The 15,751-nt window shown below is 38.0% G+C and overlaps 1 protein-coding gene across 4 annotated transcripts in view; it reads left to right on the top strand.

Annotated features, from left to right (window-relative positions):
• The window catches only part of fam168a (family with sequence similarity 168 member A), a 32,581-nt gene extending 22,861 nt beyond the window's left edge, over nucleotides 1-9,720 (top strand). For 3 of the 4 annotated variants that reach the window (XM_044354327.1, XM_044354326.1, XM_044354324.1), the window contains 4 exons: nucleotides 2,271-2,416; nucleotides 3,236-3,422; nucleotides 3,875-4,001; nucleotides 4,290-9,720. In XM_044354327.1, the coding sequence (XP_044210262.1) occupies nucleotides 2,271-2,416; nucleotides 3,236-3,422; nucleotides 3,875-3,987 (446 nt within the window). In that variant the 3' untranslated portion in view covers nucleotides 3,988-4,001; nucleotides 4,290-9,720. The remainder of the gene's footprint in view (nucleotides 1-2,270; nucleotides 2,417-3,235; nucleotides 3,423-3,874; nucleotides 4,002-4,289) is intronic. The other variant, XM_044354325.1, reaches the window with a different exon arrangement.
• The last annotated feature ends 6,031 nt before the right edge of the window (nucleotides 9,721-15,751 follow it).

The following is a 15,751-nucleotide window of genomic DNA, read 5'->3' as shown; positions in this document are numbered from 1 at the left end:
TTCCAGACACGGTGTGTCTGTATTGATATAGATAGTTTAGTGCAGCGGGGTCTTGAACTTTTTAGCCTAAAAACCCAGATTGAGTGAACACAACCTCACTTGGGTCTTTTGTCATGAACACTGTTATTTGGGGATATTCCAGAAATAGTAGGAGGACACAGTTTGGATCCAAAAACAAAGGAGTACTACTATATTGCTATTGTCAAAGGAGCTGATCATTGGTGGTGAGTCAGTTTTATAAAGAGATTTGTTAATTTGTTCGCTCAAAGCATCTTAGTGAATACCTAAACCAAAAATCTAAAGGTACCGAAGAGGTGGAAAGACACCAAGGAGACTTCTACAAGGACAAACTCAATATGAAACCATTTCAGTCAAGTGTAATCAACAACATCGGGTACACAAACCGAAGAAACTTAGCAAAATACAGTAAAAACACATGATTGGTGAACTGACCATGTGAAGACAAAAGGAAAAATCGAATAATCTGGAACATCGGTGTGAAAAATAAAGGAATAATAAATTGGTACTGTCGATAAGATGTTTTTCCAAATGGATTTTGAAGACAATGAAGTTGGTGACACAAAAGATGAGAGAGGGATCTCTGTTTTATACTAGAATAGTAAAAAAAAAAACAATAAAGTGAAAATAAAGTGCTTTGAAGCCCAAAAAGAAAATGAGTGATGTCTTGAGATTGATTTTAAAAAAAATGCTTAGTTTTTGGAAACCATGGTGAATAGTTACTAGACTTGGTTCCTTTTGTGAAGAAATTATGCTGAATTTTAAGTATCTTACCAACGTAGGATGGGTTTGTAGATTTCATCTGTGCTGCTTTTGAAGCCCCTCGCCTCTTGTCCCCTCCCCCAGTGTTGTTTTATCTTTTGGGAGTCTAACAAAATATCTGCTATTCTTTGGCACCCAGCTTTCTTCCAACTGAAGTGTACCTAATTATTGAGTTTAAATCAGCAGCAGTAATGTTTCTCTCTAAATGTATAGTGAGATTAAAATATGCGTATCTAGACAAGAATCAATCTGAAACCAGCCAGCCGTGGTCTGATTTAGAAACGTGTCTTGGTCAATGTCATTATATCTCAAGACCATTGAATAGACAAACTGTTTTTCTATCAGCAGGGCTTTTGTGTAATTGTCACACACCATTGTCCTCTAATGCCCTGCATGCATGTTAGAGCAAAGAATGTGTGTGTGCATACTCACACACACACACACACACACATACACACACACACACACTTTTAGACACACATAGCAGCTCCAGCATCTCTTTGTTCCCTTGTCCTTGTGTGAGAGAAGCGCTTTCATAAGCTCCGCAGCAGCACTAGCTAGTAGCATGTTTGACCTTCAGGCTCCTCCGAGTGGCGGATCAGTGGAACTGCAGCCAGCAGCAAACAAGAATGCAGATGCCTTCACTCTGCTTTTCAATCAGTCATGTTGGGCTTGTTAAAAGGTGGATACGTTTAAATCATTTTATAATGGTGTGTTTCTGTGGGTTTCACAGCCTGCTTTAATGAATTTGGACCATTAAAAGGTGAATATACTCCATATACATTGACTACACAAGTACTGTCTTCAGCAGTAAACAATACAAATATGCCATCTTCAAAGGTCATGGTAAAACTGGCCGAATGAGGTTTTTTTAAGATGCACAAACTCAAACACAGCATAAAATGTTGTTTAGAGACTTCCGTGACAAGACGGCACCAGTCCCCCATCTGGTGGATTGTGTAGGTAATGAAAATAATAAAACAACACATTGTTGTAGAGGGGATTTTCATGTTTTTGAGGCAAATTGGTATGAATATGTATGTTACTCATTTGGTTTCTATTGCCCCCCATAAATCCCTGATATTGTTTTGTGGTTGATTCATATTGTTGGCTTATATCTTCCCTTGGTATACCATATCTAAATACAATATTAAACAGTCATCCCACTGAGGTTCAGTTTAGAATTGCCTTTTGGGCTGGTGGTGACATGCTGCATTGTAAAAAACTGGAAAAAAAAAAAAAAAGAAAGTCTTAAAAGGAGGGGTTGTTGGAAGTGATGATGGTTTAGGGTGAGGGGTTTTTTTTCAGGCAGCTCATCAAATTGCAGACAGACACAGTTAGCAATTAGCTGGTAGTGGAACATTTAGTAGCTAAAGAGTTGGTGGAGAGCAGAAAATCACTTATTGCAAACAAAATCTCATCATTTAATTAGTAAATCACTCTAATCTAATTTATTTCTAACTTTTCTCCCTTATTTTTCCTTATTTTAGGATATACTCCAGCAGGCACCCCATACAAAGTGCCCCCTACTCAGTCAAATGGAGCGCCCCCTCCCTACACCCCGACCCCCACCCCATACCCGACAGCTATGTACCCCATCCGCAGTGCCTACCCTCAGCAGAACATATACGCACAGGTAAGGATACGAGGTACTCTGTCCTTCGCTGCCGACAAATGTTGATCAGGGTTTTTTGTCTTTGACCTGTTCAACTGCCACTTCGCTTTAGTAAATGCTGTTATGTTGCCTGGACAGTTGATGATATTTTAAGGCACATTAAAAACGGTCTGGTCTGTCATCTTTGCAATAGTTTAATTTTCAGGAAACCATTCGGCTCTAAAGACAGTCACTTTTGTGTTATGTGCAACAGTGTTAGGTATTAACTGTGGTTTAATCAAGGATGAAGAATTCTTTGAATGTTAATGTTGTTTTGTGTTGAGAATCAAGTTTTTCAGTCGTCTTAAGCTAAGCTAAGGACCTCCAAAACCTAAAACTTAAAAAAAATAACAACACTTTCATGTTTGTGCTTCCACAGCATCTGACAGATTGGACAAAGTAGACTGACAGGAGATTTTAAAAGCACTGGCTTAGTTTGAGATGCAGTTACGCACGGCAAGACAAAAGAGCAATCATGTTCTGCATAATTTACTGCTGTACGACTGTGCAAAAAAATTGAACAGAAGGATGAAAAGAGGAGAGGCAGGAAGAGAGATGGAAAGTACCAGAAAGGCAAGATGCCCAAAGCAGTGATAGTCTGCTGAGTGTTGGATTTCTACTTTTCTGAAACTGTTTCTGCTGTAGGGATGCAGATAAAGTCCCAGAGTCCCATCAAAGGATCCTGCGGTGCCAATTGACCAATAGTAGATTAAATGTCCTCAAATAAATATTTAAATTTTGTAGTAAGCTTTCTATATCATTCACCCTCTGCCTCATCAACTGTCCCGACTGTTTCAACAGGGAGCGTACTATACCCAACCAGTGTATGCGGCCCAGCCACACGTGATCCATCACACCACCGTGGTGCAGCCCAACAGCATCCCCTCCACAGCCCTGTACCCTGCCCCCGTCCCTGTACCTGCTCCTCGCAACAACGGCATGGCTGCCATGGGGATGGTAGCTGGGACAACCATGGCCATGAGTGCAGGTACCACCAGAAACATCAACTCCAAATATTTTGTCATTTCAGGTTTTATTGGCAGTAATGTTTTAACTATTTATTTTGAGAGAGAAGCTTTCATATGTCAGATTTTATGTGCTTGGCAGGTTCAGGTCAGCATACCATATAAAGATGTTTATAAATAGATTTTTGACATTCAGTTATCCAGCCAACGTCTTTTAGTGGGAAATTTATTGGTACAAGGTCAGTAGAAAAGTATTTAATTAGCAATGGAGTAAATTCAGATGTCATATCTGATATAAAAAAAAAAGAAAAATGCTTGAAAAATGAGGGAAAATATTCAAAAATACTTGAATAGATCTAAAAAATGATGATGTTGTTGTCTCTCTCTCTCTGTAATCGAGCCTTCCTCACTGTTCAGCAGATGGATTCATAAATGACTAAAACTCATAGTTAATGGTGTCATTAACTTCCTGTAGGGACCCTGCTGACAACGCCCCAGCACGCCCCGATCGGAGCACACCCAGTTACTGTGCCAACCTACAGGCCCCAAGGGACACCTGGGTACAGCTACGTACCGCCTCACTGGTAGAGCCCACCCATCATGTGAGTGTCTGCACCTCCCGCTGTCCGCTTTCTCTTCTTTGAGATGTTCCTCGCCACCCCAATTTTCTCTCCTCCATCTGTTTCCTCCTGTCTCCCCGACCCCTCCTCCTCCTCCTCCTCCTCCTCCTTTTTCATTCCTTTTTTTTTTTTTTTTTTGTTCATGTGTTGTCTCTTTGACTTGAACAAACTGTGCCGCCTCACATTCCCCCCCCCCCCCCTGTTCTTTAGAGGTCTGAGGCGCTCTTAAATCAATCACCAATGTGTACCTTCGCTCTTCTTTCCCACCAGATCTGGAGTCCACCATCGTATGCAACTGCTCAAATCTTACACGGGCTCCCTATGGTAACCATGGGAACTCGGCACCTGTCTGCAAGAACAAAACTAAAGTGCAACAGCCACTTTACCATTATTGTTATTGTTATTATGCGACATTCTCTAACGTTTTTACAAAAGCTGCTTTTATTTTTTCTTTTTTCTCTGTTCATTTGCCAACCAGTCATTACCTTATTTTTTACGGTTGTTTTTTTTTTTTTTTTTTTTAATGATTTTTTTTTCTTTCCTCATTTTCTTTTGCTGTGTCTGTCATCGGAACTCCAGAAGGACTCTTGACCAATCACGGGTGTCGGTTGCTCCTGTTTGTGTTGTGCTGGTGTGTGTGGTCCTGCCTGCTGCTCAGTTGGCTGGAAAATATCGGGCACTTATTCCTCATTATCATCTCCATCAGTCACTACAAAGATTTATTGACTTATGCTGCCAAATTTTCTAACGACTAGATATCAGCACAGGGTTTTAACACAATTAGGATTTTTTTGTTTTGTTTTGTTTTTTGCAGGTTATTTAATTTTTAATATACTCTCTTTTTACCACACCCAGTTGAATGACCTTTGCTTTTTTCCTGTAGACTTTTTCCTACTTTTGTTCCTCTTCTTCATCCTTTTTTTTATCCACTTTGTTTCATTTTCAGTTTAATCTGTCGTCTTCCAGCACATTAGCTGTCTGTCCGGCAGTAGTCAGTATGTCATCCCTGTTGTTATGTCTCCATATGAGTGCTGTGTCACTATGAACAGAGCACTTACCAACCATTATCCCATCCTGCTGCGTGTCCCACTGTGTCCACATTAGCATAATATCCAGTGTACACTAAGGAAACATCACCTACTTCATGCTACATACTATGCAGGCTAGTATGTTGTGACACTATTGAAATCTTAATCTAGCTAGAGAACATTTTGGGGTCGTCCGGGTCATGTCAGCTTTTTATGTGGTTAGCGTAGGTCAAAACATTTAGAAAATGTAAAAATATTTATGATAACCGTGTCAACAGCATGGGTGGTCGTGCACACTTTCACACACATACACGCAAGCATGAACACGCGCAGGGGCTCCTGCGGCGTGTCGGAAACACACGATCACTTAGTGGCACTTACTGTACAGTACCTCCAGTTATGTCGTTACTGATCAATACATACATACACACACAAGCAAACACACACACAACATGGATCCTAGGGGTGTGCATGGCAGACACAGCCAGCAGAGAAGGAGTTTAAAGGGATTGTGTTGGCAGCGGGAGAAGAGAGCAGGATGAGACAGAGAGAGCAGACAAGGGAGGAGGAGGAGGAGGAAGAGGAGGAGACGACGACAACGTGGTCACAGTCATTTCATTTCAAGGCACAAGAAATTTGAGTTTGTGACATCTCACCTGCAAGAGACTGCACAGACACATTGCTGTTTGCACTACATGTGTTGTACTGTGGTTTCTCACTGTGATTATGTCGTCTTCTCCTTCTCTCTCCCAGAAGAGGACCAATAACCAAACACTCAACAAACAGAAAGTCAGACTCTGTGCATACAGTTTAAAAAATGGACAAGTTGAATACATGGGCCCGGCGGCTGGAAAGGATTTAATCCTTTAGTTCTGCAGTAACATCTGGATGCTTGTGCAAGCAGGAAATTGTGTCCAACCAGGCGGCTGCAGTGTGTGTACACATGGTCCATGTCATAAGGATGTTTTATTGTCAGAATTTAGGTCAGAAATTACAGTTATGGGCACTCCTCTGTGAGAGTGCATGAGCCAAATCAGAATACCATTATCACAAAAGTGCAGTGAGGGTGCAGTGTCACTCAGTCACTTGCTTTTAAACCAGTTTGGTCCTTCTTGGGGGGGTCAGGAGCAAAGCAGCACGATCCCACCAGGGGCTTTTAGTAGTTTTTATGAATAAAGAATGATACATTTGTTCAATGTGCTCATTTCTGCAAGAGGCTGTGATTTACACACATCTGCTTTTACTCACTGCATGAAAACATCCTCTACTTTTAAAAATCCAGCATAAACTAGATTTTAAGCAAATAGTCATTAGATGAGGATAATATTTAAGACAATGAGACGTGGACCCTATAGAGCAATTTACCATTTCTTTATTGCATTATTTATGCTCCTACACGCAGTATGATGATCCATCTTAATCGAACTCTGCAGTGAGTCTTTGTTTATTGGTTCTTGGCTTGAGAAAAGGGAGGTGAAAGGGTGGTGTTGGTGGAGTTTAATACATAGGTTAGGCCTGTGGCATTTTTCAGGATTTACACAATTAAAATAAGACTCAATTCACAACTTCATAATCTGTAGAGGACCGATTGGTATAACAAGAGCATTTACTGCGCGGGTATGTAGATGAAGTGGTTTGATATTGCAATAAAACAAGAGGGAATGCCTCCAACTGTTGACAAACAGTAATTATTTTATCAGCGTTTTGAATTGATTTTGAAAAAAATGCTTATTGTTGTAATCTCTTAACATGGACTACAGGCTCTGTATGCCCTCCATTCAATAATTATTACTGCTAAGAAGTGTAGAACATATCAAAAATTTGGGTATTGAATAACTTTGTGAGGAAATATTGCACAACATAAGAAGAAAAAAAAAACTTGATGACTATAATTTAATGCTAAGTAACAGGTACCTAGGCTTTTTAGTGCAAGAGGGAGGAAGAAGCAATTTATATTGTAATTAAAAATAAAATAAGGTCGAGTGTTTGAGGTATTCTTAGTCCAGATGTTTGTACACTAGTAGGTTAATTCTCAAGAAAATATTGCATAATACCGCTGTCGGATGAAAACCGTCTATGTTTGAGCCCTATTTTTAAAATGACCCTTGTATTTTAGAAGCCTGGTTATCAAGTGGATGTTATTAGGGTCATTAAATGCTACAACCATTTAAGGATCTTGTACATTTTAATCCCAGTAAAACGGAAAAAAAGAGATTGAAAAACTGGATTTTCTTGCGACAGCAGTAATGTTATTTGTCATTAGGATTTATTTAACCAACCACTACTTCTGTCAGTATTTCTCAATTAAACTTTATTTTCTTCTTTCCCTCTGGTCAATTGAGCATAATGGGTATGCATAATATTCAGGTGTATTTCACTATAGCATTGGATCTCTAAGTTTAAAAAAAAAAATGCAGTATATTTATACAGCAAGTGGTACAGTAATGTATTTCTAGCTAAGCATGGTTGCATCAGTGTGGCAGCTACTGTTTGTGCTTTTAATATATATATTTTTTTTTACCTCCTCTTCTGCATATTTGTCCTTTTACATATCTGTCACTGAGGGGGGAGAAGTTAAGACGAGGTCTGTAAATGAAGTTAGGACTTTGGAAAGCATTGAATGGAAAGCATTTTTGGTTGACTGAAGGAGGATACCGTTATGCTCCTTTTTAAAAACCGTCTTTGCTATCTATTTCTGCTCTGTGGGTGCAAAGATATTTGAATGATCAATGCCCTTTGTTCTGTGCCATATTTCACAAACTGTTGTTCAGTAAATATGTTTCTTTTCCTAAGTAACTGGTGAATTCTGAGTCCTTGTTAAGTCTAGCTTCCTGTGAATCTTGTTTTCTTAGTGCTGTCCTATTTCTCACATTGTTGTTGATGCATATTGCCTGTTTCACTTTTATCTTTCTTACTGTATCCTCCGTGTGTATCCTGTTTTCACTCTGTGCCACAAGCCTATTCAGAGGCCATTTTGCATCCCCCTACCCCAAACATTAAAACGTTTTGTTTTTATTACATTCAGGGATGCAAAATGATGTCGGATCACGTGTATCGCTCACCCCAGTATCCACTCTTCATCTTTTCTTCTAACCCTCTGCTCTCAAAATGTTTTTTTTGGCCTTTACGCGCTATCAGTCTGACCTTTGCAACCCTCACCACCCTGTCTGAGTAGCAGACATATTGAATTATATGATAGTCATCAAATTTGTGTCAACAATGGTGATAAGCTAATGTATTTTATTTGCATTAGTAATACTCCACTGAGCCTGTTTAAACACTAGATGTCGCCAGTGACAAAGTCTGGGACTGGCATCACTGTGATTCAAGGCTGTGAGCCAAAATGAAAAAATATCAATGTCTCATCTAATTTCAGTGGATATAAGCAGCTGTTTTGAGCACTGAGATATTTGAAGAAACTGACCTGTTCCAAATTAAATGTTTTGTTGCTTGGAGATTTTCAGAAATACAATTTTAGACAAGAACAAGACACTAATATTTTATTTGTGGTGTTAACACTTCCTACTAGGAGGAGTCGGTTGTTTGAGATGGTAATAAGAGATTTTTCCCCTTATGGGCAGTGGACCGGTGCTCTTAAAAACAGTAATTGTGTTTTTAATGTGGAAGCTCAGTAGAGATGCAGAGCCACAGAGCATTCAGGTTAGTTAAAGGAAAACAACTCAGCAGTTTGTTTTCCAGGGTGGTGAAACTGCTTCCTCATTTCACTTCATTCCTTGCTTCTCATTTATTTAAATTTGCACTTAAGTGAAAATGGACAGTTGAACACTTCAAAGTGTTTAGGGGAGAAATGCAAAGTTGTCTTAATCATGGTCTTTTATAATCTTTTTTTTTTTTTACTTTCCTCTCTCTTCCTCTGTGACATTTCCAAGCATTGAAAGGTGGTAACTTTAATGATAATTACTTCTTTTGTTTTTGTTTTCAGTATATTTTTATTTTGCATTTTTTCACTTTGATAGTGAAAATGCGACAGAACCATTCATAACACATCTCTCCTGTCCTTCCATCTTCACTCTCCCCCCCTCCCCCCTTCTTTTTTTGCCTTGCAGTTGCTAAGTCTTAGTTTTTTCATGAATATAAATTAAAACACTACTATCACAGTGAATAGTAGGCTCTTAAATGTCTTTGATGTTCTGCTGCAGCTTTTTAATTTCAATTTGTCAGAGATATTTCTTAGTTTAATTTGACACTAAATGTGATGCAAAAAGTGGAAATTCCTTGTCTTCCAAAAAAAAAAAAAAGCGTACTTGTATCCCCCCCCGGATCGAGTATTAGGAACAACCCCATCTTTGGAAGTTTTAGTTTGGTACCCAGTTTGCACATGCTATGGTATATCTGTTACCGTAAGGTTGTGTTTGAAACTGAAGCCCAACGTCTGTTCAGCGTTGAGAGAAGTGAATTGTATGTTAGCTATTTGGTCCAGAGTGAAGGACCTGCGTCAGGCTTGTGATATGAAGTGTAAATCTGTTTTTAATTTTTGTTTTTTTATGTTTTTTTCTTTTGTTTGTTTTTTCGTTTTTTTTTTTTTTTTTTGAGGGTTTTTTTTAAAGATCAGTTAGTGATCTTAGTACTATAACTAAGCCAAGTTTGTAATTGTATATTTACTGTAAAATGTAGAACATTGAATAACTATTAAAATTTTCCTATAAAAGGAAGACTGTCTTGTGTGACTTTATTCAGAAAACTCTATGGTCGCATTAGCCATTATTATATTTGCTTGTAGAGTAAATCTCATTGAAAACGAACACAGATCTCATCATGAGTCACAAATCTGGCCAGAGTTTATTATATTACAGTTGAATTCTGCCCTAATATAATTTCACAAATGGTACAGTTCAGACCTAATCTGTGAATTTGAGTTTGATTTGTGCATCTCAGTAAACCGAATAGCAAAAAAAGACAATAGTGATGCTGTTATACAGAGACAAATCTGAGACCCAGTGATATATGAGCACATTTTCATATTCAGAGCAGGAAGCACAAAAATAAAATAAGCAAATAATTTCTCACCAAACTCTGGAAAGTGTCGTCTGATGACATAAAGTACTAATGTTCTGGTTTCCAGTTGAAAGGATAATTCATAATTTCTCATTGTCATCAAATGATTGAGATGATCAAAACCAGAAACCTCAATCCATCGGTATTTCTTTCTGACTTCCCTGCTGTACTTGTGGCACAAACCAATTATGTAAATCTTTAAAAAAGGGTCAAAACTACATAGTAGAAAAAAAGGTGACGTAGTTTCCTTAAACAGCAGGACACTAGTTTTCAGCAAATGTAACTGAAACAGGAGTTAATGGTGCCTTTGTTGGGGACTATTTTCAGCTGTGGAGTAATATGCATTTTGTGCACTATTGAGTCTTTACAGCAGCAGGATTGTGTAATTGAGATAATTTCTTTGTTTTTGGAATGAACTACAGTGCTCGTGTTCATAGAATTTTGACAAAACTGAAGGTCAAGGAGGGAAAAGATTTATCAGACTACAGCTACATACACTGTTAGCAAGAGAAATTTTTTGTTGGTTTAGAAGTTTTCATGGAATTTGTTCACGATAAAAATAAAGAATTTCACCAGCTGTATCCTTTTAAGTAGTCAGATTTCTGTTTATGGTACAAAATCATTTTAATCATGTGCTTTAAAATCTGTTTCCACACTTCATTTTTCTACATGCCTCTCCAAGAACAGGCACAAACACAAAACAGGCTCAAAAGACACAAACACTGATAACATTTGCAAAACTTTAAAAAAAATGCAGTCTCCAATTTGAAAAAAAAAAAAGGAAAGCATTGTGTCATTTGTGGCTGAAAAAGAATGACAAACAGACCATTCACTCTTTCACTTCTCTCTCGAACCATCACCAGACATCCGACTGGGTTGTGTAACACTAACCACCGTTCATACACATACACGCACTGCTGCTGAACAAACACTGACACACGCCTCTTTAATGCACAGTGCCCCGCCAAACGTACACAACTTCATAAATTTACCCTTTTGTGCAGTGACAGTGCTGTGTCTGAGTGGTTTGCAGAAGTCTCTGAAGAAAAGATGCTTATTTGTCATTAAATACAGTATATTAAGCCTTTGTAGATGGGTGAGAGGTAAAGTATTTCTTAGCCAGAAAACGGTGTTGAATCACATGTTAATTGCCTGTGCAATATCATTTCCCTGTTCACTATCTCGTCTGCTCTCATCTTCCTCTTTCTTTTTCACAGTCACACATACAGTTGTTGCTTCTCCAATCAATGCTACAATATGACCCATCAATCAAAACTATATGTATATATAGAATATATACACCACCTTTCATACAAGAAATGCACTGAAAGTCAAAAGACTTGGAGCAGCAAATTGAATCTCATTATTCATGTGTAAAAGCATAACAGAAAAAAGGAGAAAACAAATAAAATTAATGCAAAAAGATGTTAAAAAGAAACGAAAAGATTTCAATTTTGCCAAATAGGAAGAAAAAAAAGGGTACAGACTGATAACAGTGAGACAAGAAGTGTCAGAATGTAGTTGAGGTAATGAGTGTCGGTGATGAGTGAACCTATAATGAGAATGACGGTGGTCATTCTCATTATAGGTTCATTATTGACTTAGTTTGGCATGTTGCTTCCTCTGTCGTCCGCTGGGAACAGGTCAGATCATATGGCAACACATGGCCTCTCAGCATGAGATTTAACCCTTTTGTATGAGATTGTGCTCTATAAATAAAACTCTTCAAGTGGATTCATCAGTGGCTACTTGAAAAGAGGGACCGTATCTGCCTCGGATCTGTCTTCATCTCCAGCTTGGTATCAGCATGTTTTCTTTGAGTCTGTTGTGCTCTTGTTTCAACTGGTGATTGAAGTTAAGTTGTTGCAGCTAAGACATTTTACAGTTTATGTGTCAGGATGTTATTTCTATAGAAATATTTATCTCATAAAAGCCCGTCAGCAGCATAATCTGATTAAGACTCAAATCAAAGTACAGGCTTTATTGCAATGTAGGGAAAAATGTTTTTTTTAAAAGACATAAAAACATACATTATAATATTTTCCCATAATGCAGCCTCTTTCTAACCAGTATTGCCAGCTGCTTAAGTTTTTACTTCTGATCTCTGATAATATGAACACCTCATCTTGTAGATTCCACCTGATATTCAAAAGGAGAGAAAATCTGCAATTTAAGATACGTTTTGTTCCTAAATAAAAAAAAATTCAGGCCAAGACTGAATCATGATCTTCAAACTGTATTTGTGCCTTTAATTCTGGGTTTCCAATTTAATATAGTTCTTCTTTAATGAGACCTATAGTGCAATAGTTCCTGTGCAGTGTGTATGTTTTAAGGGTGCCATCACTACATATGTTGCGCTAGTCGACTGTTAGTGCAAGAACAGTCAGACTGCCATCTGTTTATTCAGCTGACATGTACAAAATACACACTGGTCTTTAAGAAGACATCTGGTAAATCGATACATCATAACATCCTGCATCCTGCTGCAGATGACTCTCTCAAACATACATACTGGACATGTTGTACTTAACATAGACACATACAATTAGTTCTGACATTAGACAGTAGTTTTAGGGTTTTGAAATTCAACTGACAGCGACTGATAGCCTGGGAAAACTGGCTTCAGGTTGTAAAAACATTCCATCTCTCACTTCACAGAATACGGAGGCGTTTACGGGACTGCAATACTGTGAGGAACATGAAGTCACAGACCGGAAAGTTTGTAATGAGGAATTGATGATTTAGCTCAAGTGGTACACACGACCTGGGTCACACAGGGTCATCTGAGTATTTTCCATGAAAAGTCTTTTGTGGGAAACAACACACAATGATTATTTGATTTGGCTTTTGGTTGTTTGAAATAAATTTCAGTGACTTCAGATTGAGTTTGTAGATATGCTGCAAAGTTATGACACTCTGGATTTCACCAGAATACTACTGATTTAACAGCTTAGTCTCCTTGTGTTAGTAAAGTTCAAACTTATTGTCCAAATTTGCTGAATTAGCTCTGAGCAACTTGCGTTTAAAGGGAAATAAATTCTACTTCCCCATCTGCATGTCTCAATTTCAAAATGACTAATCAGAGCAGTTCATTCAGTCTGTTGGATGTCAGTCAACTGTCAGTGTGATCTTGCTGAGCATTTGTAAATTTAATTATCTAAGTGACTCTCTTTCATATATTCATTTTCTCAATCGGTGACAGAGAAAAAGCAGATATATTGCTATATTTCTTGACCATATTGGTCTTTTTATTGTCTCTTGTCCAGTCCTATTTCCACTCTTCATACATACTCTAAGTTTGCTACAGTTGGCATTTAGTCTTATTGAACCTTATTTCAACCCCTTGACTAACATCCCTTTTCTGTTTATTTTGGTTATAACATCTGTGCACCTGTGACGGATTTTTGTGCCACATCAGTTGACTCGAATTGTTGTGTTCATGGTATAAATGTGTGAAGATATTATTTAAATTTAGCAACACAGATGGTTTTTATGCTGTTACGTCAAAGGTGTGGTCAAAGATAATAGTAGCCAGTGTTACATAGTTAAGTCGTCTTGTTCTCTTTTTCCCAGCAGTCCCTAATTTCTGTGAACGCTACAGTTCACTTGAGTTCAAACCAACAAACACTCTCATTTATTAAAAAAAACAAAATCAAGGAAGTCTTGCTGAATATTTGTCCTTAAGTGGTGCAGACAACCATGGAAAAAAATGAAAGCAATGCCTTAGTTTTTGGGAAAAAAACATGGAAAAAACTAAGGCAATGCCTTCATTTTTTCCCATGGTCGTCTGTACCACTTAAGGACAAATATTCAGCAAGACTTCCTGGATTTTGTTTTTTTATGTTTTCACCTGCCCTGCTAAAGAGCACCTGTTGCACAAGCCGACAGAACCATGCAGCGCTTCCTCCTCCTGTTGTGGAACTCTCATTTATTATTTTGTGTCTCACAAACAAACATTCACTTATATAAGAGACTTGTCAGCATGCAGCCTCTGAGGGTTTGTTAATATAAATCCAGCAATCTGTTCAGTTCAGTAAAATAATATTTGAAGAATGACAGTGAATGCTTTTACTGTCAACAGACAAGACCAACCAACACAAGACAGTCTGGCCAAACAGGAAGATCTAAACCATCGTGTTATGGCTCATATTCTGATTTCCAGGCGTCAGCTCAGATCTTTGTTGACAGCTGCAGTGAGCGAAGTCGGTTCAAATCGATCATTCATGCTCGAATAAGCCATAAATGAAAAATAGAGGGGAGTGACTCAAAAGAAACATGACAACAGACAGTTCTCCTCTCTGTCAATAACCTCTGATATTGAAATGTATGTTAAAAATAAATAAATACTAAGAGTGATGGAGTCATGATGAGGCCAAAAGCAAGAGTACATAACATACTACAATGTTTTAGGTAAAGTTTTAAGGCCAGCTTGAAAACACAAATATGGAATCACTGTTTTTCTTCATGCCTCAGTCACTTGACGTCTTGGCCAGGACCCAAAACACAGCTAATACTTCCGTTGTCAGTAACATGTGGTTTTCAACTCTTCGTATTCCAGTGAATATCTACAGTATTTATCTGGAACTGGGAGTTGGTCTCCTTTATTTTATTTAGAGAACTCAGAGGAATGATGTCTTAGCTCGTGTTTCAAAAATGCACTAGTTGTCCAGAGGTCTTACAGCTGTTCTTACCTGTATATTCTGAGCTGTACCACTGCATTGACATGGACACTCGAAATGTTAATGCTTTAGGTGTGATTGACAGAAAATGTGCCTCACATATGCAACTCTCTTGGCTTAATATGGGAAACCCAACCTTTTTTTTTTTTTGTCACTGACACCAGTTTGTGCTTTGTGATGTTTCTAGGAGGCTAATCGTGTTGTCCAACACTATGGTGTCCTAAATTTGTGACCACATCTTATCAGCTGTACTCTGATGGGGAAATGGATGCTGTGCAGGAAACAACAATGCTGACAAATCAAATAAGAGAACAATACGAGTCTCATAAAATCCCAATTAGATGAGACACAGTGATACACACAAAAACCAGCCCTGTCTCTCTTCTTTATGTTTACCAATGTTTAATATCACTTAGCTGCAAACAGAATCGAAGATGTTTGTTAATTGGATTGTATAATTGAAACAATGACCATATGGTCAATTTATAGCAAGTATAGTCTCCTATAGTCTCTATAGTGTGTTGAAATGTACACATGGAGAATATTTTAAAGGTTGATTCCTGTATCTTTAATGTATTTAAAAATCCTCACCAGAATTTTGTTCCTGGAAATTTGTAGAAGGTTTATACAGCATTTACATGTTTATCTTGGCAAGTAAACTTTACATAAAATAGTTGAACTATTAACTGAATACATAAAAGCATTGAGTCTGTATTTTTATAAAATTTTGCAGACTCTTGTGGTGGTGTCTGCTCAAACTTGGTAGGACATGGGTGGAACTTCAGCTCATGACATCTATTAATTAAATCCTGGCCATGCTTCACCACTGGCACTTACAAACTGGCTGTAACAGTACTGATTTACATTTTTAAGTCCATTTTTAGCAACTTGTGGTTTGGTTCTTTCACCACAGTTTACTGATGATGTCGTTTTAAGCATAAATATTGTTGCGCTGTGATATGGAACGGTGATTCAACTGTTAACAGAAATGTTTGAAGTCATTTTTAAG

Source organism: Thunnus albacares, chromosome 6 (genome assembly GCF_914725855.1).
Source record: "Thunnus albacares chromosome 6, fThuAlb1.1, whole genome shotgun sequence".
Lineage (NCBI taxonomy): Eukaryota > Metazoa > Chordata > Actinopteri > Scombriformes > Scombridae > Thunnus > Thunnus albacares.
The sequence above is the reverse complement of the archived record's forward strand: the minus strand, read 5'-3'. Positions and strand labels throughout refer to the sequence as shown.